The sequence below is a fragment of the Nomascus leucogenys genome, chromosome 8 (genome assembly GCF_006542625.1).
Source record: "Nomascus leucogenys isolate Asia chromosome 8, Asia_NLE_v1, whole genome shotgun sequence".
Lineage (NCBI taxonomy): Eukaryota > Metazoa > Chordata > Mammalia > Primates > Hylobatidae > Nomascus > Nomascus leucogenys.
In genome coordinates, this window is record NC_044388.1 from 8,318,880 (window position 1) to 8,345,929 (window position 27,050).

General features: G+C 37.3%; 1 protein-coding gene across 1 annotated transcript in view; it reads left to right on the forward strand.

The window, feature by feature from the left end:
* The window catches only part of ATR (ATR serine/threonine kinase), a 135,593-nt gene that overhangs the window by 69,282 nt on the left and 39,261 nt on the right, over positions 1-27,050 (forward strand). Inside the window, exons 25-35 of the mRNA XM_030816709.1 lie at positions 200-320; positions 2,077-2,214; positions 3,559-3,769; positions 7,927-8,105; positions 10,748-10,912; positions 12,603-12,694; positions 16,347-16,438; positions 17,295-17,472; positions 18,874-19,053; positions 19,546-19,705; positions 22,782-22,961. Coding sequence (XP_030672569.1) covers positions 200-320; positions 2,077-2,214; positions 3,559-3,769; positions 7,927-8,105; positions 10,748-10,912; positions 12,603-12,694; positions 16,347-16,438; positions 17,295-17,472; positions 18,874-19,053; positions 19,546-19,705; positions 22,782-22,961 — 1,696 coding nt within the window. The remainder of the gene's footprint in view (positions 1-199; positions 321-2,076; positions 2,215-3,558; positions 3,770-7,926; positions 8,106-10,747; positions 10,913-12,602; positions 12,695-16,346; positions 16,439-17,294; positions 17,473-18,873; positions 19,054-19,545; positions 19,706-22,781; positions 22,962-27,050) is intronic.

A 27,050-nucleotide genomic window follows, 5' to 3' on the forward strand; every position in this document is an offset into this window, starting at 1 on the left:
GCAGACTCAAATCCTTAGAAGTACTTTAGGTGTGCAAGAATGATCTACTTCACCCCTAAGAAGGATACTGGAAAAAGGTAAGCAGATTGCAGTAAAGGCAAGGCAGTACTGTGGTAGTCACTGAAGGAGCTGCTGTAATTTACTAAAATTCTAAACAGGTGGATTTATCTTTTTAATAAACAAATTTTCAAAATTACAGATACAAGAGTTCTCAGAAGTCAACCGATTGGTCTGGAGTAAAGAAGCCAATTTACTTAAGTAAATTGGGTAGTAACTTTGCAGAATGGTCAGCATCTTGGGCAGGTTATCTTATTACAAAGGTAGGAAACCCTGTTCAGTTTGTTAACTGAATGGAAATTCTAAAGGAAACCAGAACATTTATCTGAATGCCTAGCACACACAATAATCATTGAAGTATTTGTGCTGATAATCATAGAAATTTTTGAAGAAAATGTTTACTAATAGAGAATAATAATTTCTCTGTAGTTACTAATAATAGTTTCTGAGTGAAAAGTAATTGTTTTACCAAGAAAATTACTATGGTCTTAATGTGTGTGTAAAATTACATTATGTTTATTCCTTTTATATTGTAAAATAATACTATGTAAAAGGACGTAAATGCTATGTCAGAGTTTTTTACATAATAAAAAGACACTCAATAAAGAGATATACTCTAATGGCATTTCTAAAAGAAGTTATATTATCTGAACTTTCTCTAAAATAAAAATAAAGATTTTTACAATGAATTTTCATGGAAAAACAGGTATATTTCTATTTCCTTAATGAGAAATTTTTACATGCCGGATAGACAAAAGGTACTCTGTGTTCCAAGAAAATGTTTACAGTATATTTAAAATTTACAATTTTTGTTTTTAATTTACATTTCTTTTTTTATGAGATGGAGTCTCACTCTTGCCACCCAGCTGGAGTGCAGTGGTGCAATCTCAGCTCACTGTAAGTCTCCGCCTACCAGGTTCAAGTGATTCTCCCGCCTCAGCCTCCTGAGTAGCTGGGATTACAGGCATGAGCCATCATACCCGGCTAATCTTTGTATTTTTTCTTTTTTTCTTTTGTGACAGAGTCTCGCTCTGTCGCCCAGGCTGGAGTGCAGTGGTGTGATCTCAGCTCACTGCAAGCTCCGCCTCCTGGGTTCACACCATTCTCCTGCCTCAGCCTCCCAAGTGGCTGGGATTACAGGTGCCCACCACCACGCCCGGCTAATTTTTTTGTGTTGTTTTAGTAGGGACGGGGTTTCACCATGTTAGCCAGGATGGTCTCGATCTCCTGACCTCAGGTGATCTGCCTGCCTCTGCCTCTCAAAGTACTGGGATTACAGGCGTGAGCCACCATGCCCCACCTTTAATTAACATTTCTGTTAGTGTTTTAAAATATCATTATACTAATTCGTAGTTAATAACTTCAAGACATTTTCTTTTTTTTTTTTTTTTTTTTGACACGGAATCTCTCTCTGTCACTCAGGCTAGAATGCAGTCTCAGCTCACTGCAACCTCCGCCTCCTGGGTTTAAGTGATTCTCCTGCCTCAGCCTCCCAAGTATCTGGAACTACAGGCACCCGCCACCACACCAGCTAATTTTTTTGTGTGTGTTTTTTGTAGAGACAGGGTTTCACCGTGTTGGCCAGGATGGTCTTGATCTCTTGACCTCGTGATCCTCCCACCTCGGCCTCCCAAAGTGCTGGGATTACAGGCGTGAGCCACCACGCCTGGCTGACATTTTCTTTTTTTAATGAATATACTGAAAATATAATGTGTGAAATGTGGAATACTGTTAACTATTTTCGGCTCTGGAATATTGTGGGGTTTTTTTGTTTTTTGGCTTTGTATTTGAAGAAAAAATCTCTTTAAAATTTTATGAGTTCAACAGTGTTAGTAAATCAAAAGTTAAGTCATAACAAACTTTGACTTTAACCCCAGATAATTTAATTAAAAAATTAATTAAAAGATTTTTAAATTTGAAAATGAATACTCGTTTGTGATAAATTATCTCACATGCTATTTTTTGATATTTAATCAATAGATGAAAGTGTGTTACTGTCTACACATTTTGAGTTTACAGGTTCGGCATGATCTTGCCAGTAAAATTTTCACCTGCTGTAACATTATGATGAAGCATGATTTCAAAGTGACCATCTATCTTCTTCCACATATTCTGGTGTATGTCCTACTGGGTTGTAATCAAGAAGATCAGCAGGAGGTGAGATAAATCATCTTACTTGGTTTTTGAACACGTGAAACTTATTTTCTCCAATGTAATTAGTATTAGAAAGGCTACCTATTAGTAGGAAATGTAGACCTATGTATGGCTATATATGTTCAGTTACATATCTTTGCCTGTTTGGTGTGTATCCTTTTAATTGATAGATGTTCTATGTGTATTCTAGCTACCAATTTGTTGGCAGTCATATTTTCAAAAATTATTCCAACAGTCATTTTCTTTTTAACCTTTTCACCTTTTGCCACGCAGAAATTTTACATGTAAATGCAAAATTTATACATCTTTTATAGATTATTAATTTTAAGCCTTTTATGTGATGCCTTATCTAATGTCATAAACTTATTTGCTATATTTTCTTTTAATCCTTCTGTTTTTATATTTAGTCTTCAATTACTCTGAAATTAATTTTGCATATAGTGTGAGATATTACTGTAAGATTTTTTCACTATTAACAAAGTTTCATTATCATTTATTGAATAATCTAGAATATTTTTCATTTTTTAAATTTTCTTTAGTCGTTAACATATTTTCTTTTTAGACTAATATTTGGATTGATTTAATTATAGATAAAAACAATAATGTGTTATTGATCAATTGTGTTTTCCTTTTCTTTTTTTGAGACAGAGCCTCCCTGTGTTGCCCAGGTTGGGGTGCAGTGGTGCTCTCGGCTCACTGCAACCTCCACCTCCCAGGTTGAAGTGATTCTCCTGCCTCAGCCTTCTGAGTAGCTGGGATTACACACATGTGCCACCATGCCTGGCTAATTGTTTTGTATTTTTAGTATAGACAGGGTTTCACCATGTTGACCAGGCTGGTCTTTTTTTTTTTTTTTTTTTGAGACGGGGTCTCGCTCTGTCACCCAGGCTGGAGTGCAGTGGCGCAATCTCCACTCACTGCAAGCTCCGCCTCCCAGGCTCACGCCATTCCTGCCTCAGCCTCCGGAGTAGCTGGGACTAGAGGCGCCTGCCACCACACCCGGAGAATTTTTTTTTTTTTGTATTTTTAGTGGAGACGGGGTTTCACCGTGTTAGCCAGGATGGTCTCGAGCTCCTGACCTCGTGATCCACCTGCCTTGGCCTCCCAAAATGCTGGGATTACAGGCGTGAGCCACTGAGCCCAGCCGACTAGGCTGGACTTGACCTCAGGCAAATGGGCTGCCTGAGCCTCCCAAAGTGCTGGGATTACAGGTGTGAGCCAACATGCCTGGCCGATTGTGTTTTTTCTTTTGAAAATTTTTGCCTTAGAATGGTTAGCTTTATATGTCATATAATAGTTAAATGATATTATATAGATATTATTATTAACTATAAATGATTCTCATAGGTTTATGCAGAAATTATGGCAGTTCTAAAGCATGACGATCAGCATACCATAAATACCCAAGACATTGCATCTGATCTGTGTCAACTCAGTACACAGACTGTGTTCTCCATGCTTGACCATCTCACACAGTGGGCAAGGCACAAATTTCAGGCACTGAAAGCTGAGAAATGTCCACACAGCAAATCAAACAGAAATAAGGTAGACTCAATGGGTGAGTTATCACTTCTGTTTAAGTTCTTTTTTTTTTTTTTTAACTATTCACCAGTTAGCTCTTCCCTTTATCAGTTCTATAATTTAAGCACTAGCTTAAAAAATACCTTGCTTCATGTTTTTTAATGTTGTTGTTGTTTTTTTTTTTTTTTGGAGATGGAGTTTCCCTCTTGTTGCCCAGGCTGGAGTGCAGTGGCGTGACCTCGGCTCACTGCAATCTCTGCCTCCCGGGTTCAAGCAATTCTCCTGCCTCAGCCTCCCAAGTAGCTGGGATTACAGGTGCCCACCACCAGGCCTAGCTAATTTTTTGTGTATTTTTAGTAGAGACAGGGTTTTGCCATATTGGCTAGGCTGGTCTTGAACTCCTGACCTCAGGTGATCTATCTGCCTTGGCCTCCCAAAGTGCTAGGATTACAGGCGTGAGCCACTGCACCCAGCTGTTTTGTGTATTTTTAAAATGGGTAATATTGTGGCCTTTTCACTGAGAAAAAGCAGTGAATTTATAGTAATAAGACCTTTCTTCTCACTCTCACTTGGACAAGGCATATATTTATTTTTTCTTGGTATAAAATGAGGTTAATATTTTTATTTATTAATTTTTTTTGAGATAGAGTCTTGCTCTGTTGCCCAGGCTGGAGTGCAGTGGCAGGATCTTGGCTCACTGCAACCTCTACCTCCTGGGTTCAAGCAATTCTCCTGCCTCAGCTTTGCGAGTAGCTGGGATTACAGGTGTGTGCCACGATGGCCGGCTAATTTTTGTATTTTTAGTAGAGATGGGGTTTCACCATGTTGGCCAGGCTGGTCTCCAATTCCTGGCCTCAAGTGATCCACCCGCCTCTGCCTCCCAAAGTGCTGGGATTACAGGTGTGAGCCACCACACCTGGCCAAAATGGGGTTAATATTATCTCCCTTAGGAGATTGTTGTGAGGAATAAATGAGATGATGAACAGATAAATTATAAAATGTGAAATAAATGAGATGCTAATATTGTTATTAACCTAATCCTCCCTGTTAACATATTGTATGTTTCCTCAGTTTTTGTGTGTGTGTATGTTTGTGTGTGTGTGTGTACTCTGTTCTTTGTCATTCTTCACTTGGAAAATATTCTTTGTAATCTTTTTCACATTTAAGTTTTAAATTTCAAGGGAGATTTTAAGTTTATTTATTTCATGGCCTAAAGAGAAGCTATTTTTATTTATTTATTTTTCTTGTCTCTAGTAGTGTTTGGTATCTAGCCAGCTGTCCAGATACGCTTACTATGCATTACTACACTACACCCTGCTATATCTTACCTTGCACTATTTTTTTCCTGTGATATTACAACTTTCACTAAGAAGAATCTTGATTTAAAAATGACACCTGCTAATTTGTCCCTATGATATAAGCATTGATGAGAAGAATTATATTCATCACACACTAATGGATATTCTTATGTTCTTTGAACCTTTTTTTTTTTTCCATTCTTGCAATATGTGGATGGTTATAATCTGGCCTTATACCTTAGCTGTTCTCACAGACATCACGTGTTTTTCCTTCAGGCTTTCAGGCTAATTGAAAAACTGACTAACAATCCTTAAAGAGGTCTTCACTTCCATAATTCTCAATTTGTGAGCATCTTCCTCTTATTGTTCTGTTGAAGCAGATACTTTCCTGTTGTTAAGCAAAATAGTTTATTATTTTTCTAAAATTTCCTGGACTTGCCAATAATTACCTGCTTGGGGAATGTTTTTGTCTGGAATGTGGCTATTAATATATTTTTATATTTAACAATTAAATGTTTGTTTTTAATTTTTTTTTTTTTTTTTTGAGACTAAATCTCTCTCTGTTGCCCAGGCTGGAGTGCAGTGGTGTGATCTCGGCTCACTGCAGCTTCCACCTCCTGGGTTCAAGTGATTCTCATGCCTCATGCCCAGCTAATTTTTTGTACTTTTAGTAGAGACGGGGCTTCACCATGTTGGCCAGGCTGGTCTCTAACTCCTGGGCTCAAGCAGTCCATCTGCCTCCATCTCCCAAAGCGTTGGAATTATAGGTGTGAGCCAGCACAACCGGCCTGTTTGTTTTTATTTCTGCATGTCAAAATGGTACTGTAAAACCAAACACTCTATTATCACCATTTTCAGTGACACTAGCTTTTTTTTTTTTTTTTTTTTGAGACATTCTCTCTCTGTAGCCCAACCTGGAGTGCAGTGGCGTGATCTTGGCTCACTGCAACCTCTGCCTCCCAGGCTCAAGCGATTCTTGTTCCACAGGCTCCCGAGTAGCTGGGACTACAGGCGCATGCCACCATACCCGACTAGTTTTTTATATTTTAGTGGAGACAGGGTTTCACTACGTTGCCCAGGGTGGTCCCAAACTCCTGAGCTCAGGCGATCCACCTGCCTTGGCCTCCCAAAGTGATGGGATTACAGGGGTGAGCCACCGTGCCTGGCCAAAATTCTAGCTTTTAAGAATAACATTTGTAATGATTCAAAAGTACAATACCTTTAACATTTCTTTAACATTTTTGTAGAGACCCCCATCTCTACAAAAAATACAAAAATTAGCTGGGTGTGGTGGTGTGCGCCTGTAGTCCCAGGTTACTCACAAGGTTGAAGTGTAGGGATTGCTTGAGCCTGTGAGGTTGAGGCTACGGTGAGACAAGATCACACCCCTGCCCTCCAGCCTGGGCAGCATAGCGAGACCCTGTCTCCAAAAAAAAAAAAAAAAAAAAAATTCAGAATTTGAAATCATCTACAAATTTTGATGGAAATAAGGATCTTATTTTAATCTGTTTAGAATATACTACCTTAGGCTAGGCGTGGTAGCTCATGCCTGTAATCCTAGCACTTTGGGAGACTGAGGCGGGAGGATCACTTGAGCTCAGGAGTTCAAGATCAACCTATGCAACGTAATGAGACCTCATCTTTACAAAAAATACAAAACTTAGCCAGGTGTGGCGGCGCATGCCTGTGGTCCCAGCTACTCGGGAGGCTGAGGCAGGATCACTTAAGCCCAGGAGGTGAAGGCTGCAGTGAGCTATGATCTTGCCACTGCACTGCAGTCTCAGTGAGAATGAGATCAAAATAAATTTTTTTAAAAAGTAAATAAATAAATAAAAATAAAATGTACTGCCTTAATTATTTAAATTTTGAAGAAATTTGTTTCCTGTTTTCTACACACTGTTATGAATCATTAAAATTTAGAAGTTTTAAATAACAATTTGTAAACTAGACTGTACTCATTTAGAAGTTTTTAATTTTTGTCTTTTTGTACACTCTTGAAAAATTATCCTAAAGTACTTGTGGTTTTACTTGGAAGGCACTTTTACTTTCAATTTCTTTTTTTTTTTTTTTTTTTTTTTTTTTTTTGATACGGAGGCTCGCTCTGTCACCCAGGCTGGAGTGCAGTGGCGTGATCTCGGCTCACTGCAAGCTCTGCCTCCCAGGTTCACGCCATTCTCCTGCCTCAGCCCCCCGAGTAGCTGGGACTAAAGGCGCCCACCACCGCACCCAGCTAATTTTTTGTATTTTTAGTAGAAACGGGGTTTCACCATGTTAGCCAGGATGGTCTCGATCTCCTAACCTTGTGATCTGCCTGCCTTGGCCTCACAAAGTGCTGGGATTACAGGTGTGAGCCACTGTGCCCGGCCATTACTTTCAATTTCTATTGTAATAGGTGATACTGTGTTTTTGGCAACCAAGAAAAAATAGGTGGATAACAAAGAATTCTAAACTTTAAAAAAGGTTATTTTCATAGTTCTGTACTTTCCCTACAAAATAGCTACATTTAATCCTTTTTTATACTCATCAAAAATAATAACTAATCTTGTATCTTTTGTATCATCATTATATCTTTTCAAAATTTAATAATAGATTGATATTTAATCCTCACCAACAACATTGTAAGGAAGGCAAAACAGGTAGTAACATTTTCCTTTTATAGGTAAAGAAATAGAGGCTCAATAAGTTAAATGACTGTCCAAAGAAAGGTAAGTTATAATGGCAGAGCTGGAGCAAGACTCTCTGAACAATTGTTCTGTTGTTACATTCTAAATATGATATCCTAATACACTCAGATTAATTTGTTTAGTGAAATAAATTGAACTTAAATACTTAAATTGACACTTTTAAAATTTTATCTTATGTCTTTAATTACTCAACTTCTTTTTTTATGATCTAGTATCTACTGTGGATTATGAAGACCATCAGAGTGTAACCCGTTTTCTAGACCTCATACCCCAGGATACTCTGGCAGTAGCTTCCTTTCGCTCCAAAGCATACACACGAGCTGTAATGCACTTTGAATCATTTATTACAGAAAAGAAGCAAAATATTCAGGAACATCTTGGATTTTTACAGGTCTGAAGTTAATATAGTGAATTTAATAATGAAAATTAATGTGGCCAGTCTTTTATGTTTATGTTGTTCATTTTATTGAATGTTTTAGATGCTATGCTTAGAAGCTTATAGATTAGTGGGGAGAGATAAACATCGATTTGGTATAATATTTTAAGTACAGTAACACACATGTACCCTGAGGAAGGACACTTAACTCATCCATGTGGAATACGGTGGGAGATGGAAGCGGATGAGCCAGAGGTCAGGAATGGCTTCTTGGGGATGGTGTCTTAAAAAATGAGCAGTATAGGGAGGCAAGATATTATAATCAGAGGCATCTCTGTGGAGTGTTTGAAAAGAGCATGGTATATGCCAAAGAGTAAAGTGTTGGTTTTGGAATGGTAGAGGAAAGATCACAAATAATAGAAGACTTTTTAAGTTGCCCAAACTTCTCGGAGGGTGTGAACTAGGGAAGTGTTATGGTCACAATGGAATTTTAGCTAAATGCCTGTGGTAGTTGTGGAGGAGGAGTTTGGAAGGGCTGTGATTCAAGGAATTACTCTTCTCCTTGTGAGAGTTGTGGTCTTGAATTTGAGAGTGAGTTAGTGGGGCAAGTGCTGGTTACATCAGGTATCAGGCATGAAAATGCTGGTGAAATAATGATTTAGGCGATGTTATGATTGTATAGGGAAGAAAAGAAAGTAAGAGCAGGTGAGGCGAATTCAGTGGAATTAAATAAGAGCTCAAGATTGGTGGGCTTTTCAAATCAAAAAGCAAAGTGTGATAAAAGAACTAGAAAATTAGTAACTTGCAGTCTTAAGGTGAATATTAGCCCCTTCCTATCTTTGTGTTCCTCCTTGTCCAGCTTTAAGTCTATGGTTCATGGTTAAAATCGTTCCCTTAGAGTGATGCTCAACTTCTTGTCTTTTTCCCACTGTGTTGTACTCCCTTTGTAAAACTCCAACCATGTAAGCAGCTGGAGAAAAATTACACAGTGGGTGTTATAACTGGTTTCAGTTTAAGTTCATGATCTCAAACATCTTTAAAATTGCAGGACTCTAACATTACCTTCAGGCCAGCTATGTTTCTCTAGTAAGGCTACTTTCCCACTTGTCAAGATGACTGTCTCTTACCTTCACTTTGTTTCCCTGCTTCCAGCTGACAATCTTGCTTCATGATTTATTAGGAAAAATCTGCAAATGCACAGCATCTGCACCATATTCTTTTTCTTCCCTTCTGTTATTTTGTTTATTTATTTATTTTGAGATAGGGTCTTGCTCTATCACCTAGGCTGGAGTACAGTGGCACGAGCTCAGCTCACTGCAACCTCCACCTCCCAGGCTCAAGGGATCTTCACACCTCAGCCTCCCGAGCAGCTGGGACCACAGGCGCTGCTACCACACCTGGCTAATTTTTTATATTTTTAGTAGAGACAGGGTTTTCCATGTTGCCTGGGCTGGCCTCCTGACCTCAAGGGACCTGCCTGCCTCGGCCTCTCAAAGTGCTGGGATTACAGGCATGAGCCACTGTGCCTGGCTTCTTCTGTTATTTTTAAGGAAGGATTTCTTCCTGACAAAATTTAATCTTTCTACTTGTGTTCTCAATTTCAAGATGTAACTTCTTCATATATTCCTTCTTTCTCTAGTGTAATTAATTTCTCTTAGGGAACCAGAGTACGTAGAGCATATAGACATGCTCTGGTAAAGCCTATCTTAACTTTTTATAATTCCCTTGTTCTTACCTTCTTCTTTAGATACATCCCATCTCTCTGTTTCCGGAACTTCATAACCGGTTTTTGAAGGAATTGTCTAGTTTCTTTATACTGCAGTCACTTCTTTGTTTCTCATTCACTCTGCCCATTTCAACAAGACTTCTCTTTTTCTTTTCTCTTGACGCTATTCTTGCTAAGAAAATTGGTGGCCACATGTTACCAAATCCAGTAAATTTTTCCCAGCCCTCATTTTCTTAACCTCAGTATCATTGACCATGCCTTTCTCATTAAGACATTTGCTTTTCTCCCATGGCTTCTGGGATATTTTATTCTCCAGTTTTCTTCCAAGTTATCTTGCTTCTCCTGTTTCATTTGCCAGCTCTTCCTTCTTGATAAATGTAGAAACTCTAGTCTCTATCCTCAGTCTTCTTTTCTTCTTTATCCATTTCCTAGATCATCCCGTTCTTTCTCATGTTATGAGAGACTGTCTTTGTGCTAACTGATTCCTAAATTTTTATCTTTAGCTTGAATATCTCCTTTGAGCCCAGATTGCTATCTTGGTTTTCTTGAAGGCATCTCAATAACAATATATTAAAATGGTTATTTACATTTTTTAAAATTTAAAAATTCAATAAAACTCTTATAAACTATACTTACCAGAATATGTTATCATTTGGATCTAGACAGTTTTAGGATCCTGAGGTTCTTTATAACCCTTATGATCAATAACAGCTATTGATATAGATTTGTATTTAAGAGGAATAAGAATGTTGAGGGAATAGAATGCCTGGAAATAAGTTTATAATTTTACTGTGACTCTGCCATGAAGCAAATGCTTACTATTACTTTGAGGAAAAATTTCTCAAAAAATTGCTGTTTTAATATAAACAGGTGGTTTTATAGTTTTGTTTCCAGTTATGTTTTTTGCTTGTTTTTTAATCATTGAACAAAGAAATTGTATGCTGCTATGCATGAACCTGATGGAGTGGCCGGAGTCAGCGCAATTAGAAAGGCAGAACCATCTCTAAAAGAACAGATCCTTGAGCATGAAAGCCTTGGCTTGCTGAGGGATGCCACTGCTTGTTATGACAGGGCTATTCAGCTAGAACCAGACCAGGTAAGATAATAATTAAAAGGCAACTGTAATGAAAATAGCCCTGAATGGGAACTCTGGAAACCTTAGTTTTTTTTGTTTTGTTTTGTTTTGTTTTTGAGACAGTCTCACTCTGTCGGCCAGGCTGGAGTGCAGTGGCATGATCTTGGCTCACTGCAACCTCTGTCTCCCGGGCTCAAGCAATTCTGCCTCAGCCTCCTGAGTAGCTGGGATTATAGGCATGTGCCACCACACCACGTCCAGCCGGAACCTTAGTTTTAATACTGTTTCTATCAGTGTCACTGAGTGTCTGGAAAATATTTAACCCTCTCTAAGCTTGAGTTTCCTAACAGATAAAATTAGAGACTTTACTAGATGATTTTAAAAATTCCTCCCAGGCCGGGTGCAGTGGCTTGTGCCTGTAATCCCAGCACTTTGGGAGACCAAGATGGGTGGATTCCCTGAGGTCAGGAGTTCGAGACCAGCCTGGCCAACATAGTGAAACCCTGTCTCTACTAAAAATACAAAAAATTAGCTGGGCGTGGTGGCAGGCGCCTGTAATCCCAGCTACTTGGGAGGCTGAGGCAGGAGAATTGCTTGAACCCAGGAGGTGGAGGTTGCAGTGAGCCAAGATCGCACCATTGCACTCCAGCCTGGGCAACATGAGTGAAACTCCATCTCAAAAAAAAAAAAAAAAACCCTTCCAATACTATATTTGTATGACTTTAGAAATCCCCTAAATGAATAAGATTTATTATGGAGTATATCTGTATTAAAATGTTCATTTAATAACTCTGAAATGTATATAATTTTAGTTTGCTATTAAAAGTGTAAGCCATGGATCAATTTGTAGAACTAGGGATTCTCCATAGCCTGAGAAACATTTTCGTACTTTATACACCTACTCACCCACCTGCACGTCTCTAAAATGCTCCTGTAGAACCACTGAGTTACAGTTAGTAATGGGAATAAGTTGTGTGTCTATTGGGATGGGAAAGGGGTTTAGAATCATTAATTTATAATCTTGCCTTAGATTCTTTCTAATTTTGGGATATTGCTTTTTGTCATATTTGACATGTTTCTCAGAAGCACAATATGTAAGTTCTTTATTTTTCACAATCTTGTATTCATTTTAAAGGATGGTACATAATCCTCTTTAACTTTTTAGTGCTAAAGCCCAAAATCCATATTTAAAACATCAGGACCTTTGAGCTTGAATGTTTATGTGAGAAATATGACAATCTTTAAACAGAATATCAAAGATATTAGATGCTTTTTATATTTGATGTGAAACAAAAAGTAGTCCAAATCTGGAAAAATATAATAACTTCAATCTGAGATTTTCTAGGTTGTCCACATTTATTTATGTTACTTTAACTGTGTTAGGACATTGATGGGGGTCCTGCCATGTAAGTAAGCAAGTCAATTGTTAAATTAAGAAAGGTGTGGCTGGGCATGGTGGCTCATGCCTGTAATCCCAGCACTTTGGGAGGCTGAGGCAGGAGGATCACTTGAGCCCAGGAGTTTGAGACCAGCCTGGGCAACATGGCGAGACCCTGTCTCTACAAAAAATTAAAATAAGAATAATAATAAAAAGGAAAATAAGGGCAATAAAGTAAATAGTAATTTTTAAAGAATATCAGTTAAACTGTTTTTGGTCCCCAAGCTATTATTGAAGTGATAATTGCTATTTTAAATATTTTTAAATTTCTAGATCATTCATTATCATGGTGTAGTAAAGTCCATGTTAGGTCTTGGTCAGCTGTCTACTGTTATCACTCAGGTGAATGGAGTGCATGCTAACAGGTAATATTTTATAAAATAATGATTTTCTTTTGTTATTGTATCTGAATGGGGAATTTTTAATTAGTGAATTGGGTAACTTAATGTTTAGTAGAGTAATAAATGTTTTATGTGTTTTCATGGTATTGGAGATAAGCACCAAAATTTTTTTTTCCTCAAGTTTTTCATAGTCAATCTACCACTTAACAGCTTCTGTCTAAAGAGCCATCCTTGAATTAGATTTGCTTTAACACAAGGAACTTCTAGAACCCACCGGCTATTGGTGAGGCTCAGATGGGACTTCCTGGGCCTCAAAGGGCATCTATGCTCTGCTTATAGTATCAGCACCATTTATTTCCCATGCTAGAGGTGGGGGAGCGAAGTTTGTGACTGATCTATGGAATACCACTGTAGACTGTGTGCATTGATTTTACCCTAAATGATTGATGAATGTGAAAGCAGCCTTCCTTTCCTAAAGAAGGTGGGTTTATTGTAGAAAATCAAATTAAACAAAAAATAATACGTGTATGTGGCAAAACATTAAGGCTGAGTAGTTCTTCCAGTTTGGAGATTAAATGTGGAGATTAGCACTGCTCTTGAAGCTGCTTTGCTGTGAGAGCTGAAAGCTGTATTCCTTAATTTATTCACCAGACTCTAAATGGCTATTCTGGGCAGCAAAATCTGGTCAAAAGAGAATGGGATCTCAGTTAACCAAAGAATATACAGGCCACTGTTTTTGGACTACTCTGAAGCCAAGTTTTTTCTTTTTCTTTTTTTTTCAACTTTTATTTTAGATTCTGAGGGTACATGTGCAAGTTAGCAACAAGGGCATATTATGTGATACTCAGGTTTAGGATACAATTGAACCCGTCACCCAGGTAGTGAGCATAGTACCCAAAAGATAGTTTTTCAACTCTTGCCTCCCTCCCTCCCCCACCCCTTGTAGTCCGCAGTGTCTATTGTTCCCATTTTTGCGTCCATGTGTACCCAATGTTTAGCTCCCATTTTATTCTTTTTTCTAGCTGCATAGTATTCCATTGTGTATATGTGCCACATTTTCTTTATCCCATCTACCATTGATGGGCACTTAGGTTGATTTCATGTCTTTGCTATTATGAATAGTGTTGCGATGAACATACGAGTGTATGTATCTTTTTGGTAGAATGGATTATTTTCCTTTGGGAATATACCCAGTAATGGGATTGCTGTGTGTTCTATTTTCAATTCTTTGGGAAATCTCTAAACTGCCTTCCACAGTGGCTGAACTAATTTATATTCCCACCAACAGTGTATAAGCATTCTCTTTTCTCTGCAGCCCCTTCTACATCTGTTATTTTTTGACTTTTTAATAATAGCCATTCTGGGCTGGGTGTGGTGGCTCATGCCTGTAATCCCAGCACTTTGGGAGGCCAAGGCAGGTGTGTCATTTGAAGCCAGTAGTTCAACACCAGCCTGGTCAACATGGTGAAACCCCATCTCTACTAAAATAATACAGAAATTAGCTGGGCGTGATGGTGCACATCTGTAATCCCAGCTACTCGGGAGACTGAGGCAGGAGAATTGCTTGAACCTGGGAGATGGAGGTTGCAGTGAGCCGAGATTGCACCACTGCACTCCAGCCTGGGCAACAGAGGGAGACTTTGTCTCAAAATAATAATAGTAGCCATTCTGATTAGTGTGAGATGGTATCTTATTGTGGCTTTGATTTGCATATCTCAAATAATTATGATGACGAGCATGTTTTCATATGCTTGTTGGCTGCTTGTATATCTTCTTTTGAGAAGTATCTGCTCATGTCCTTTGCCTTCTTTTTAATGGGGTTGTTTGTTTTTTGCTTGTTGATTTATTTGAGCTTTTTATAGATTCTGAAGCCAGCCTTTTCTAAGTACTGTTTGTATAGGTTCCAAAACTGTGATTCATAAAGGCTATCATTCTGCAATGTCTAAGGGCAGAGAAGTTCACTGTTGGTCAGATGGTATCACAGTAGTGGAATTTATGAAATCACAAGGGAAGTTTTGCAGAAGTAGAGAAGGAATGCCTATATGTTGTTGATATGTTTTTCCAGATTAGTTGAGAGACTTATGAATAAATAGATTACAGAGATTTGGGAAAGAGTCATGGCTAAAATTGGGGTGTCAAATTTCTTTTTGACATAGACTACACATTCAGACTCCTTTTCTTCTCTTTGGGTCTGGGATACATACAGCCTCCTGATTTGGGTTGTGAAAAAGGCATGTGTCAATATTCAATGAAGGGGTGCTGTGTCATGGTGAAGCAAATGATTATGGATGGGGTATGTTTTTCTTGGGGTAATTTCTGTTTGCATTAAACAAATATTTTTCCTAAAATATTGACGGTGCTTACCCTGTTTATCATTCCTTTTAATGTACCCATTTATGTGGATACATTCTCACAGCCTGATCCTCATTCCCATTTGTACTTTTTGCTATAAGTCTTTGCATGACACATCGCCTCTGTTATCTGTTATCCCACAGATAATCTGTTATCCCACAGTTGGATAACAAATACTGCCTAATTCTACTGCAATTTTTATCCTGAAATTTTTATATTTTGGTGTCTGATAAGCTTGTAAAGTCCTTCAAAACTGGACTTTTGAAAATTACATTTCAGTTGTATTTCTTTAGCCTTATTCTAAACTGTTTTTGGTGGTGGTCATAAATTTAGAAATTGGAAATCCTCTAGCTGCTATTTTTAGAATTTTTAAAAATGCAACTTGTTAGATCACTTGTTATCTTTTCTTTATGTGTTTTTACTACAAGAAAAAGAGCAAGGAAATCTTTTGAGGATATTGATTCCAGCCTCTCTGTTACTTTATTTATAATATGGATATATATGTGCTGTATGCAGTGTTATTAGATTATTAAACAGAAAATTGTGCCTAACCTAGGATATAAACATATGGCAGAAATTCAGAGAGTATGATTAATAAAAAAGAAACATGAGGAAAGCCTAGCGGTTTCTGTGTAGTCATGACCTCGGATATCACTGGTCATCCTAATGTCACCTAAGAAGAATGCTTAGAACAAAATAATTAGCCTATATCATACTGGTTTTGCAAACTCAAATTTTAAACTAACTGAAAGTAGTTTAAAAATAGATATATATTTTAAGTAGCTAGTTTTATATACTTTGTTATGCCATTGACAAATCATTGTAACTTTCTTTTGCTCTTGGTATTGTTCTAGATACCTCCCAACTGTCCCTAAGTTATACCACTGGCCCCCCTGTATTTTTGTCTTAAATTTAATTCAGAATTTTCAGTTATTAGAATTGCTTACCTCTGAATTTATGTGTGTTCAGTTGGCTTTTTTTCTTCCTTGCTGTTTGTTCAAATTAAGCATGCAGCTATTTTTACAATGGGCTTAGTTATTATTCAGGAATTAACTCTGCTCTAATACATGGCACAGTTTAATTTGTTGAAGAATGGCATTTTAAATGGTGTATCAGAAGTAATTAGTGAAAAAATATTTTTGAAGGATGGAAAGATTAAAATTTTCTGGGTAGTTTCTGGATAGAGATAATTATATCTAAGAACAAAATACAATATAATGCAAATTCAATAAATATAATAAATAGAGTATGTAAACCAGTGAAAAATCTCTGAATGTCACCTTAAATAAATTAAAGTTTAGTTGATATGGGTTTCTTTTAATAGGTCCGAGTGGACAGATGAATTAAACACGTACAGAGTGGAAGCAGCTTGGAAATTGTCACAGTGGGATTTGGTGGAAAACTATTTGGCAGCAGGTAAAATTACTTCTTAAAATATAAGCAGTTTTAGGATGAGTGCAGTGGCTCACGCCTGTAATCCCAGCACTTTGGGCAGCTGAGGTGGGCGGATCAGGAGGTCAGGAGATCGAGACCATCCTGGCTAACACAGTGAAACCCCGTCTCTACTAAAAATACAAAAAATTAGCCGGGCATGGTGGCACGCGCCTGTAGTCCCAACTACTCGGGAGGCTGAGGCAGGAGAATTGCTTGAACCTGGGAGGTGGAGGTTGCAGTGAGCTGAGATCGTGCCACTGCACTCCAGCCTGGGTGACAGAGTGAGACTCCATCTCAAAGAAAAAAAAAAGCTGTTTTAATATGACATAAATATTCAGACTTAAGTAACTTAGCAACATTCATACTTAATATCTTAGCCTGTTTTATGATTGCCTTGTTTAGTTGTTCAAGTAGAATGAAACCAGGCTGGGAATGGTGGCTCACACCTGTAATCTCAGTATTTTGGGAGGCCAAGGTGGGAGGATTGCTTGAAGCCAGGAGCACCAGACCAGTCTGGGCAAAATAGTGAGACTGTCTCTGCAAAAATGTTTTTTTAAAAATTTAGCTGGGCATGGTGGCTCATGCCTGTTCACCTACTCAGGAGACTGAGGTGGGAGGATCATTAGAGCCCAGAAGTTCAAGGCTGCAGTGAGCTATAATCATGCCATAGCCCTCTAGCCTGGACCACAGAGTGAGACTCTGTCTCAAAAAAAAAAAAAAAAAAAAAAGGAATGAAGCCACCTGTTTGATATTTCAGCTGACCATTTTATCTAATGAAATAAAGCTGACTCTTGGACCCAGCTACCACGACATTCTTGACTCTTCATTTGTTTTTCAGATGGAAAATCTACAACATGGAGTGTCAGACTGGGACAGCTATTATTATCAGCCAAAAAAAGAGATATCACAGCTTTTTATGACACACTGAAAGTAGTGAGAGCAGAACAAATTGTACCTCTTTCAGCTGCAAGCTTTGAAAGAGGCTCCTACCAACGAGGATATGAATATATTGTGAGGTATTTTGGGACTTTCATTTTTATATTTCTGGCCTATAAATGTCACCTGACAGGATTGGAAATTTTTTTTGAGTAAATAGTTGATAGTGTGTTTGGTATCATGCGTAGCTACACCAGATAGCTCTTTCATTCTTTTTACCTCACAATCACCCTACAGTTAAAAAAATTCTAACATACATCCTTTTAAGGAAAGGCAACTATGAGACTAATGAAAAGCATAATAAAAATATCTTATGTTTGTCCTCTTGTAATATCATAGTTTGCTTTCTATATAACCAAATATATTATAGACATCTATAACACCTGGCACATTGGTGCTTGGTATTCGTTGTTTCCCTTTCCTTTTCATTTAGAAATGTGTTTGATATCTCCCCCAAAAAATATAGGTATCACATTACTAGAAAGAATATTAACTTTTATAGGTGAGGAAGAAAATGTTGGAAAACATTTTAGGTCTATGAATTCTACCTGAGGAAAAATTATAAACTAAATATTGTAATTAAAGTATAAGAAATTTACTACATAGCACATTTTTTTTAAGTTAGAAGAATTCACTATATTTAGTATCAACCCGTTTGGTGATATCGTAATGAAACTAGAGATTGGACCACCGAGTTTAATTCTGTTCTGTAGCTACTCAGCTATATCCTTGTGCCTTGAACACTGAGTCATAGACACTGACTATCGTACAAGGGGGAAAAAGCTAGTGTGAATGTATCAAAGTTTCCATCACTCTTAGAAAAAAAACTACATTAATTTCATAATTTTTTACTATCATCTGCTATGCCAGGCCCTCTTGTAGTAGCACCAGCAATATATGCAAATACCTCATGTTGGTTTGTAATGGATCCATATTTTCTTTTATCTTCATTTAGGTGGTAAATTTTGGTTTCATACATTTGAATGTAGTTTTATCCATCATTCTCTAATTTAATTAGGAATTTGGGATTCACTGCAAATCCCTAAATGTTTATTTTTAAAAGTTTAATGTAATTAATTTTATTTATTTATTTACTTATTATTTTAAGGGACAGGGTCTTGCTATGTCGCCTGAGCTGGAGTGCAGTGGCTGTTCACAGGCATAATTATAGCTCACTGCAACCTTGAACTCTTGAGTTCAAGTGATCCACCTGCCTCAGTCTCCTGAGTAGCTGGAGTACAGGTGCATGCTACCATGCCTGGCTAAAGCACCAAATACATAAACCAGCATAAATTGGTGTTTACATTCAGTTTGAAAAGATAAAAGTATAATTGTTTACTTAGCAAGGATATATTAAAGTTCTACTAAAGACAACTGTGTATTTTAAGTTCTTTATTTCTGATTTAAAGTACATGCTTTATATATGAGATTAATAAGGCTGAATATGATAACATTTTAACATAGGCTCTATCTATCTTCAGATTGCACATGTTGTGTGAGTTGGAGCATAGCATCAAACCACTTTTCCAGCATTCTCCAGGTGACAGTTCTCAAGAAGATTCTCTAAACTGGGTAGCTCGACTAGAAATGACCCAGAATTCCTACAGAGCCAAGGAGCCTATCCTGGCTCTCCGGAGGGCCTTACTAAGCCTCAACAAAAGGTTTCTCATGCTACTTTTTAAAAAAATGTCACTTATCTTGAATTTGGTATTTGGATATTATTTGGGGGTATTTGTATTTCTTAATTTTCTGTCTGAATCTACATTTTTCTATTTTTAATTATCAGGGCTACACTATCTGGTTGAAAGGAACCTAGAACTGAAGAATCACTTTTATACGCCATTTCTCTCCCTTTTTTAAGATGTTAAAAACATATCTGGGGGATATGTTTTTTACTGATAAAAATCAAGAATAAGGTTTATAATAGGTAAAACAGAGCACTATAAGAAAATTTAAGTCAAGGCTTTTTAAACAAATTAATAATTAATTCCTTTGAAATAGTATATGAAGAAGGTTCTGTATTGGGAACAGAGGCTTTCAAAACATTGGAACTACTTGCAAAGTTTATGACCTAGATTTAAATTGTTTTAAGTTAAGTTGTTGCATACACTTACCAACAGTCTGTCTTACCCATGTGTTGTTACTTCCTTTAGACCAGATTACAATGAAATGGTTGGAGAATGCTGGCTGCAGAGTGCCAGAGTAGCTAGAAAGGCTGGTCACCACCAGACAGCCTACAATGCTCTCCTTAATGCCGGGGAATCACGACTCGCTGAACTGTATGTGGAAAGGGCAAAGTGGCTCTGGTCCAAGGTAATGGCCAGGGAAATGTCATCAAATATATTTATATATATATTATATATAAATATATTTGATTATATATATACATTATATATATATATATATATATAAAATGTTGGGAATTATGTACTTCCTTAAAAGGCCAACTGAGAGAACATAACTAATCCAAATTAAGAACCTTCCTTTTCTGTCACTTTTCTTCATTAATTATCTACCATAGCCTGGAAGTAACTGTTCTTTTTACTCTACAGTCCCCAGATACCTTCCCATTTCAAGGCTGAATGTGGAGTTCTTTCAGTTTTCATCTATCTTACATTTTCCTTGAGGAAAACGACCTCTTAATTTTTCACCTTATGTGTGTATACAGGGTGTATATAGTAGTGACTCAGTAAATGTTGGTTAAATGAATGTAACTCTGTCACTTAGTCGCTGGCAGATAATTAGCTCTCTGTGGACTTGCCAGTGTTACTGTAAATATTCAGCTCTGATCTAGCCAGAAAGGGCCTAGCATCTGAACAGAAGTTCACAGCAGTCCTCAGATTAAAGCAAAAGTAGTAAGAAGGGGGTTTTTTAAACATTGGAACTACTTGCAAGGTTTATGACCCAGATTTATTTTTTATTTTTATTTATTTATTTATTTATTTTTTTGAACTGGAGTCTCGCTCTGTTGCCCAGGCTGGAGTGCAGTGGCATGATCTCGGCTCACTACAACCTCTGCCTCCTGGGTTCAAGTGATTCTCCTGCCTCAGCCTCCTGAGTAGCTGGGACTACAGGCGTGTGCCACCACGCCCGGCTAATTTTTTGTATTTTTAGTAGAGATGGGCTTTCACCATGTTAGCCAGGATGGTCTCGATCTCCTGACCTCATGATCCACCTGCCTCAGCCACCCAAAGTGCTGGGATTACAGGCGTGAGCCACCGCGCCTGGCTTATAACCCAGAGTTAACGGCTATTACTTAAATTTCTCCTCAGGCTAGTCACCAGTTTAGAAGTAGTAATAGGCATTACTAATAATAATAGCATGTTCTGGAATTGATACTTAGCAACTATTGTTGGTGCCATTTGTGGTTACACCAACTTGTGGTGGCTGAGAAAGGACAGGAGAGATGTTTCCTGGATGAGAGTGGAAAGCAATTTATTCAGTGTGCATTAGTCAGTACCTGGTCATTTTATTGAGCTAGTTAGTGCTAGTCTATGTATTATAATACCTTAAACTCAAAATGTTCAAAATGCAATTTATTACCGAATACTCAATACCTGTTTCTCCTCTCATGTTTCCTCCTTTTCTGAACAAGACTTTATTCCATCCTCCCATCAAAAGCAGAAATCTGGACATCATCTTAAATTCCTTCTGTAACCTCACTTTTCACATCTAGCTGGAGACTAAATCTTTGTTCTTCAACCTTAGAAATATCTCTTGAATTCTCTCCCTCTTATTTATTTCCACTGCTTTAACTTATGACTTTATTATTTACATCCTCTAACAATATTAACAACCTTTTTAGGATCTCAGTATTTCCCTGTATACGTTACTGCAGTGTGTGATCTTTCTAAAATCTACATCGAATCATGTCGCTCCTTCAAAAAGATTAAATCCTACAAAGTATTCTTCATACCTTTAGGATTAAGCCTGAACTCTAGGAACTACACAAATCCCTTTCTGATCAAGTCCTAGCCTACTTCCTCAGTGTCGTTCATCACCATCTCAAAAACCCTTTAAACTTCAGCTAAAATCAGACTATGTGCTTTTCTTCCAATTAAAATTATTATTCCATCTACCTGGAATGCCTTTCACTAAATTCTCTGCCAAGAAGATTTCTACTCATTCTTGAAAACCTAATTCAAATTTTCTTTGTTGATAACTTTTCCTGACTGCTGTTCTCCTCCATTTTCCTATATTCTTCAGGTAGGTTTAAGGGACTCTCTTCTCTATCCTGTATAATGCTGATGTATATTCCTCTGTTGTAACACTTAGCAAATATACTGTTATTTCACACAGTTTCTTTTCTCATGTGACTATGAACTTTTTTATGCCAGAGATTTTAATTTGTTCATGATTGTCTTCAGTTCCCTGAACTTTGATTATAGTCCTTTCTTGATATCCATGGAGGGATTGGTCCCAGGATTCTCTATGGACAACAAAATCTGTGGATACTCAAGTCCTTTATATAAAGTGGCATACACAGTATTTGCATATAACCTGCGGACATCCTCTTGTATACTTCTCTAGGGTACTTATAATACCTAATACAGTGCAAATGCTTTGTAAACAGTTGTTATACTTGTATTGCTTATTTGTATTATTTTTAATTTTTTCTTTGTAATATTTCTTTTTCTTTTTTTTAAATTTAAATTTTTATGTTTTGAGAGAGACAGAGTCTTGCTCTATTGCCCAGGCTGGAGTGCAATTGCATGATCATAGCTCACTGATGCCTTGGACTCCTGGTCTCAAGCAATCCTCCCACCTCCCTGCGCTTTGTAGCAAAGGCTATAAGCATAAGCCATCATGCCTAGCTTTTTTTTTTTCAAGAGAGAGGATCTTGCTCTGTCACCCAGGCTGGAGTGCAGTGGTGTGTCATAGCTCACTGTAACTGCGAATTCCTGGGCTCAAGTGATCCTTCCCCCTCAGCCTTCCAAGTAGCTGGAATTATAGGCATGAGCCACCACAACTGGCTAATTTTTAAATTTTTTGTAGAGACAGGATCTTGCTATGTTGCCCAGGCTAGTATCAAACTCCTGGCCCCAAGCAGTCCCCCTGCCTTGGCATCCAAAAGCACTGGAATTGCAGACATGAGCCACTGTGCCCAGCCATTCCTAATATTTTCTATCCACTGTTGGTTGAATCCATTGATGTGGAACCTGTGGATACAGAGAGCCAACTGCAGTTATAAAATTAATTAGTAAATGAATGAATGAGATGAAATGAAGCAATGTTTCAGTTTTAGAATTTTACTTTAATAAGAGGCAAATAAAAGATAAACATGAAATTACAAATGGATTTGTACAAAAACATAATGAACTAATACTTTTGCAGAAAATAGAAATATGTTTTTAAATTAAAAGGCTTATTGTTGCCTTTTTTCTTTTAGGGTGATGTTCACCAGGCACTAATTGTTCTTCAGAAAGGTGTTGAATTATGTTTTCCTGAAAATGAAACCCCACCTGAGGGTAAGAACATGTTAATCCATGGTCGAGCTATGCTACTAGTGGGCCGATTTATGGAAGAAACAGCTAACTTTGAAAGCAATGCAATTATGAAAAAATATAAGGCAAGTATATGTATAATGCAGTTTCAGTTAACTCTGTTGATGGGGTAAAATGACTTAAGTCTATATGGAAAAGCACATGTATAAAAATAACCAGGACATTTTTTTGACTTTTCAGTGAGTATATAAGTATATGGATTATCACAAAATAAATATACTCATGAAACTGCCACCAAGTCAAGAAATAGAATATTATTTGAGCTCTATAACCCCACTACCCTTCACCCCAGTAATCACTATTCTCACCCTCTGTCTCAAAATTAACTACATCCTAGCCTGAAAATTGTTCAGCAAAACCAATTTATAACTTCTTTACTAGGTATTAAACTTTATATAGATGGTGTTGTAAGAGATATACCTCTCAATAATCCATGGGTCAATGAAAACTTTCAATGGAAATGTAAAAGTACTTTGAACTGAATGATAATAAAAATGGCATATCATATCCTCTGCAGCCAAAGCCATTCTTAAAAGGGATTTAAATTTTTATTTGCATATATTCGAAGAAAATAAAGGTTCAAAATTAACAAGTTAAGTATCTATCCCAAAGAGTTAGAAAAGGAACTAAAAAAGTAGGGAGAGAAATAAAAAAGTAGAAGAAAGGAAATAATAAAGCAAAGAGCAGGTGGCTAGAATTTGTGGGACAGATTAACTGAGAGAAAAAAGTTAAACAGAGTAGTTCCTATCTGCATAGGAATCGTGTTGGCTGAATACCAGCCTGCACATGAATAATTCAGAATTCTATGAGGCCAAGCTAGGAATAACTGCTGCGGAAAGAATAAACATGCAGAGGCTATAAGAACAATTTCCAGAGCTCACACGGGATTGAGATTCATTCAGATTACAGGATTGAGAGTTATTCAGTCCACCAGCCAGATTGAGAGGCCTCATTGCATAATATGGAGCATTCAGTAAAGACCTTAAAAGGGCCACACCTTAGAAGTAGGACAAAATTAGTCCTAGGCTAAAAACTACCCTATATCCATACTAGAAGGGCAGTAAAACAAGCTTTAAGAGGATTACACTGATCTTCAAGTAACCCTACTGCCTGCCAGATCAAAGTCTAGCGCTCTTTAAAGCAAGACAACAAAATCTAAAACTTGACAATGTAAAAATATATCCAGCATCCATTAAAAAATTACTATGTGAATGAAGAAGCAGGAATATTTGAGCCATAGATAGGAAAAAAAATAGAAATAGTTCTAGAAATGACAGGATTTAAAAACAGCTATTGTATATAGGCTCCATAAGTTTAAGAACATAAACCAAAATAAGAGCATGATGAGAAGAGAGAGAAATCAAAGATACAAGAAAGACCTAAATGGGACCAACAGCCAAAGCAAATGGCACAGACAGTGCTCATCTTTAGATCCAGAAAGTGTTGCGTTCTGATGAAGATAAATAGGAGTCCAGCTCCTGTTCCTTGGTTACAAGAAGATGTCATACCACCTAAGAAACTAACCTTGATTTGCATTAAAAACTATATTATCCTAAAGGGCAGTGATAATGAGGCAGGTTCTGAAACCATACTTGTAAGTTTCACCTTCCCATTTGGAGAGATCTTCTGAATTTATTCTGGTATGTAAGGCACAACAACTTATGAGGCACACAAAAACTCACCAGTACTTAACAGCAGAATTTGATAGCGAATATTCCAGTTCTCCCATCTCTGCCTGGGTACTAAAGCCAGGGTTAGGGAAGAGAGATGTCGTCAGACTACCAACTTTTCAGGTTCTGTTTCCTCTGCGTACACCCCTAATTTCCTGTCATAAAGGCCTAAGTAGCCGCTTCTCTTATTCTGGTTGCCTATACGTGATGTAGACAGAAATAAGTAGAGAAAAGAATAGAGGCTGACTACTGTAGAATGACATGCAGATCCAAGGGGCCACATATTGCATGATTCCACTTACATGAAATGGCCAGAATAAGCAAATCCATAGAGACAGAAGGTAGATTAATGGGTACTAGAGACTGAGGTTGGGGCTGGGAAGTGACTGCTAATTGGTACAAATTTTTTTTTTGGAGTGATGAAAATGTTCTGGAATTAGATAGTGGTGATGGTTACACAACTCTGTAAATAAGCTAACAACAACTTTAAAAGTGTGAACTTTATAATATATTAATTATATCCCAATAGAGCTGTCATTTTAAAATATTACCCAAATGGCAATCTTTAAATAAAAAAAGAAGTAAAAGATACAAGGACTAGGAAAAAAATACAGGAAAGTTATTAATTGCAGATGATATGAATACATATGTAGAAAATTCAAAAGATTATAAATAAACTATTCAAAATATTGAGTGAGTTAAACAAGATTGCCTGATGATTTTATTTCTATATGACAACAATAAAGGAATTTAAAATATACCATTTACAAGCAGAAAGTACTTGAACAGTTGGATATCTGTATGAGGAAAAAAATGATCTTCAATCTCTGCCTCATATGATAGACAAAATTGCTTCAGAAAAAGTAGATTATAGATCTAAACTGAAAAGCTAAAATTAAGAATTTTTAGATGAAAAAATAGAAGAAAATCTTTACAACCTTAGGGTAGGCAAAGGTTTTCTTAGGTCACACAAAGCATTTAAAAAATCCTGATAAATTAGACGTTCATCAAAGTTAAAACCTTTTCTAAGAAAGACAGTTAAGAAAATGAAAAGGTAAGCCATAGACTTGGAGAAAATACTTGCAATACATATATGACAGAGGATTTGTAGCTACATTATAGAGAACCCTACAACTTAGTAAGACAATTTAAAGATCTGTGAGGCTAGGCACAGTGGCTCAGGCCTGTAATCTCAGTGCTTTGGGAGGCCGAGGCCTGAGGATCGCTTGAAGCTAGGAGTTCAAAACCAGCCTGGGCAATATAGTGAGAACCTGTCTCTACAAAAATAAAAATTAGCCAGGTATGGTGACGAATGCCTGTAGTCTTAGCTATTCGGCAGGCTAAAGCAGGAGGATCACTTGAGCCTAGGAGTTCAAGGTTACAGTTAGCTATGATTGCACCACTGCGTTCCAGCCTGAGTTACAGAGTGAAACTTTGTCTATTAAAAAAAAAAATACAGAGCTGCAAAAGTCTTGGATAGACACTTCATAAAGAATACATGCAAATGGCCAAAAAGCAAATGAAAAGATGCTTAACATCATTAGTCATTAGGAAGATGCAAATTAAAACCACAGTGAAATAACACATTACACACTAAAATGGCTAAAGTCTAAAAGACTAGCAATACCTATTAATGCAATAAATGCACCTGGTGGGACTATAAAAAGTTAAATCTGTTTATCCAACAGAAGCAATTACATATGTCAATAAAAAGACTTGTACACAAATGTTTATAGTAGCTTTAGTCACAAAAACTGGAAATAGACCAGCTGGCCATCCAGAGAAGAATGGGTAAACAAACTGTGGTACAGTTGTATAATGGAATACTACCCTACAATAAGAAGAAATGAACTACTGGTACACGCAACAAGGTAGATTAATGTCATAGATATGCTGAATGAAAGAAGAGGGACATAACAGACTACATGCTTATATGATTTCATTTATGTGACATTTTAGAACAGGTACAACTAATGTATATGCATAGAAATTATATCAGTAGTTGCCTGGGTAGTTGGCAGGAGAGTGATGGCAAGGGTGGGCGCCCATAAGAACTTTCGAGAGAGTTAGGAATGTTCATCTTCTTGACTGGAATGATGGTTCCATGGGTGTATATGTCTTAAGAAAGTTGATTTAAATTTTTATTTTATTGTATTTTTGAGACAGGGTCTTGGTCTGTCACCCCAGGCTGGAGTATAGTGGCATGATTATGGCTAACTGCAGCCTCAACCTCCTGGGCTCAAGTGATCCTCCCACCTCAGCCTCTCAAGTAGCTGGGACTACAGGCACATGCCACCACACCCAGCTAATTTTTTATTTTGTGCTGTTCTGCCAAGGCTGGTCTCAAACTCCCTGGCCTCAACCGATCCTCCCACCTCTGCCTCCCAAAGTGCTGGGATTATAGTTGTGAGCCACCATACATGCCCAGCCTAAAATTTTTAAAGATATCATTTAGGATAGTAATAAAAATAATGAAATGCCTAG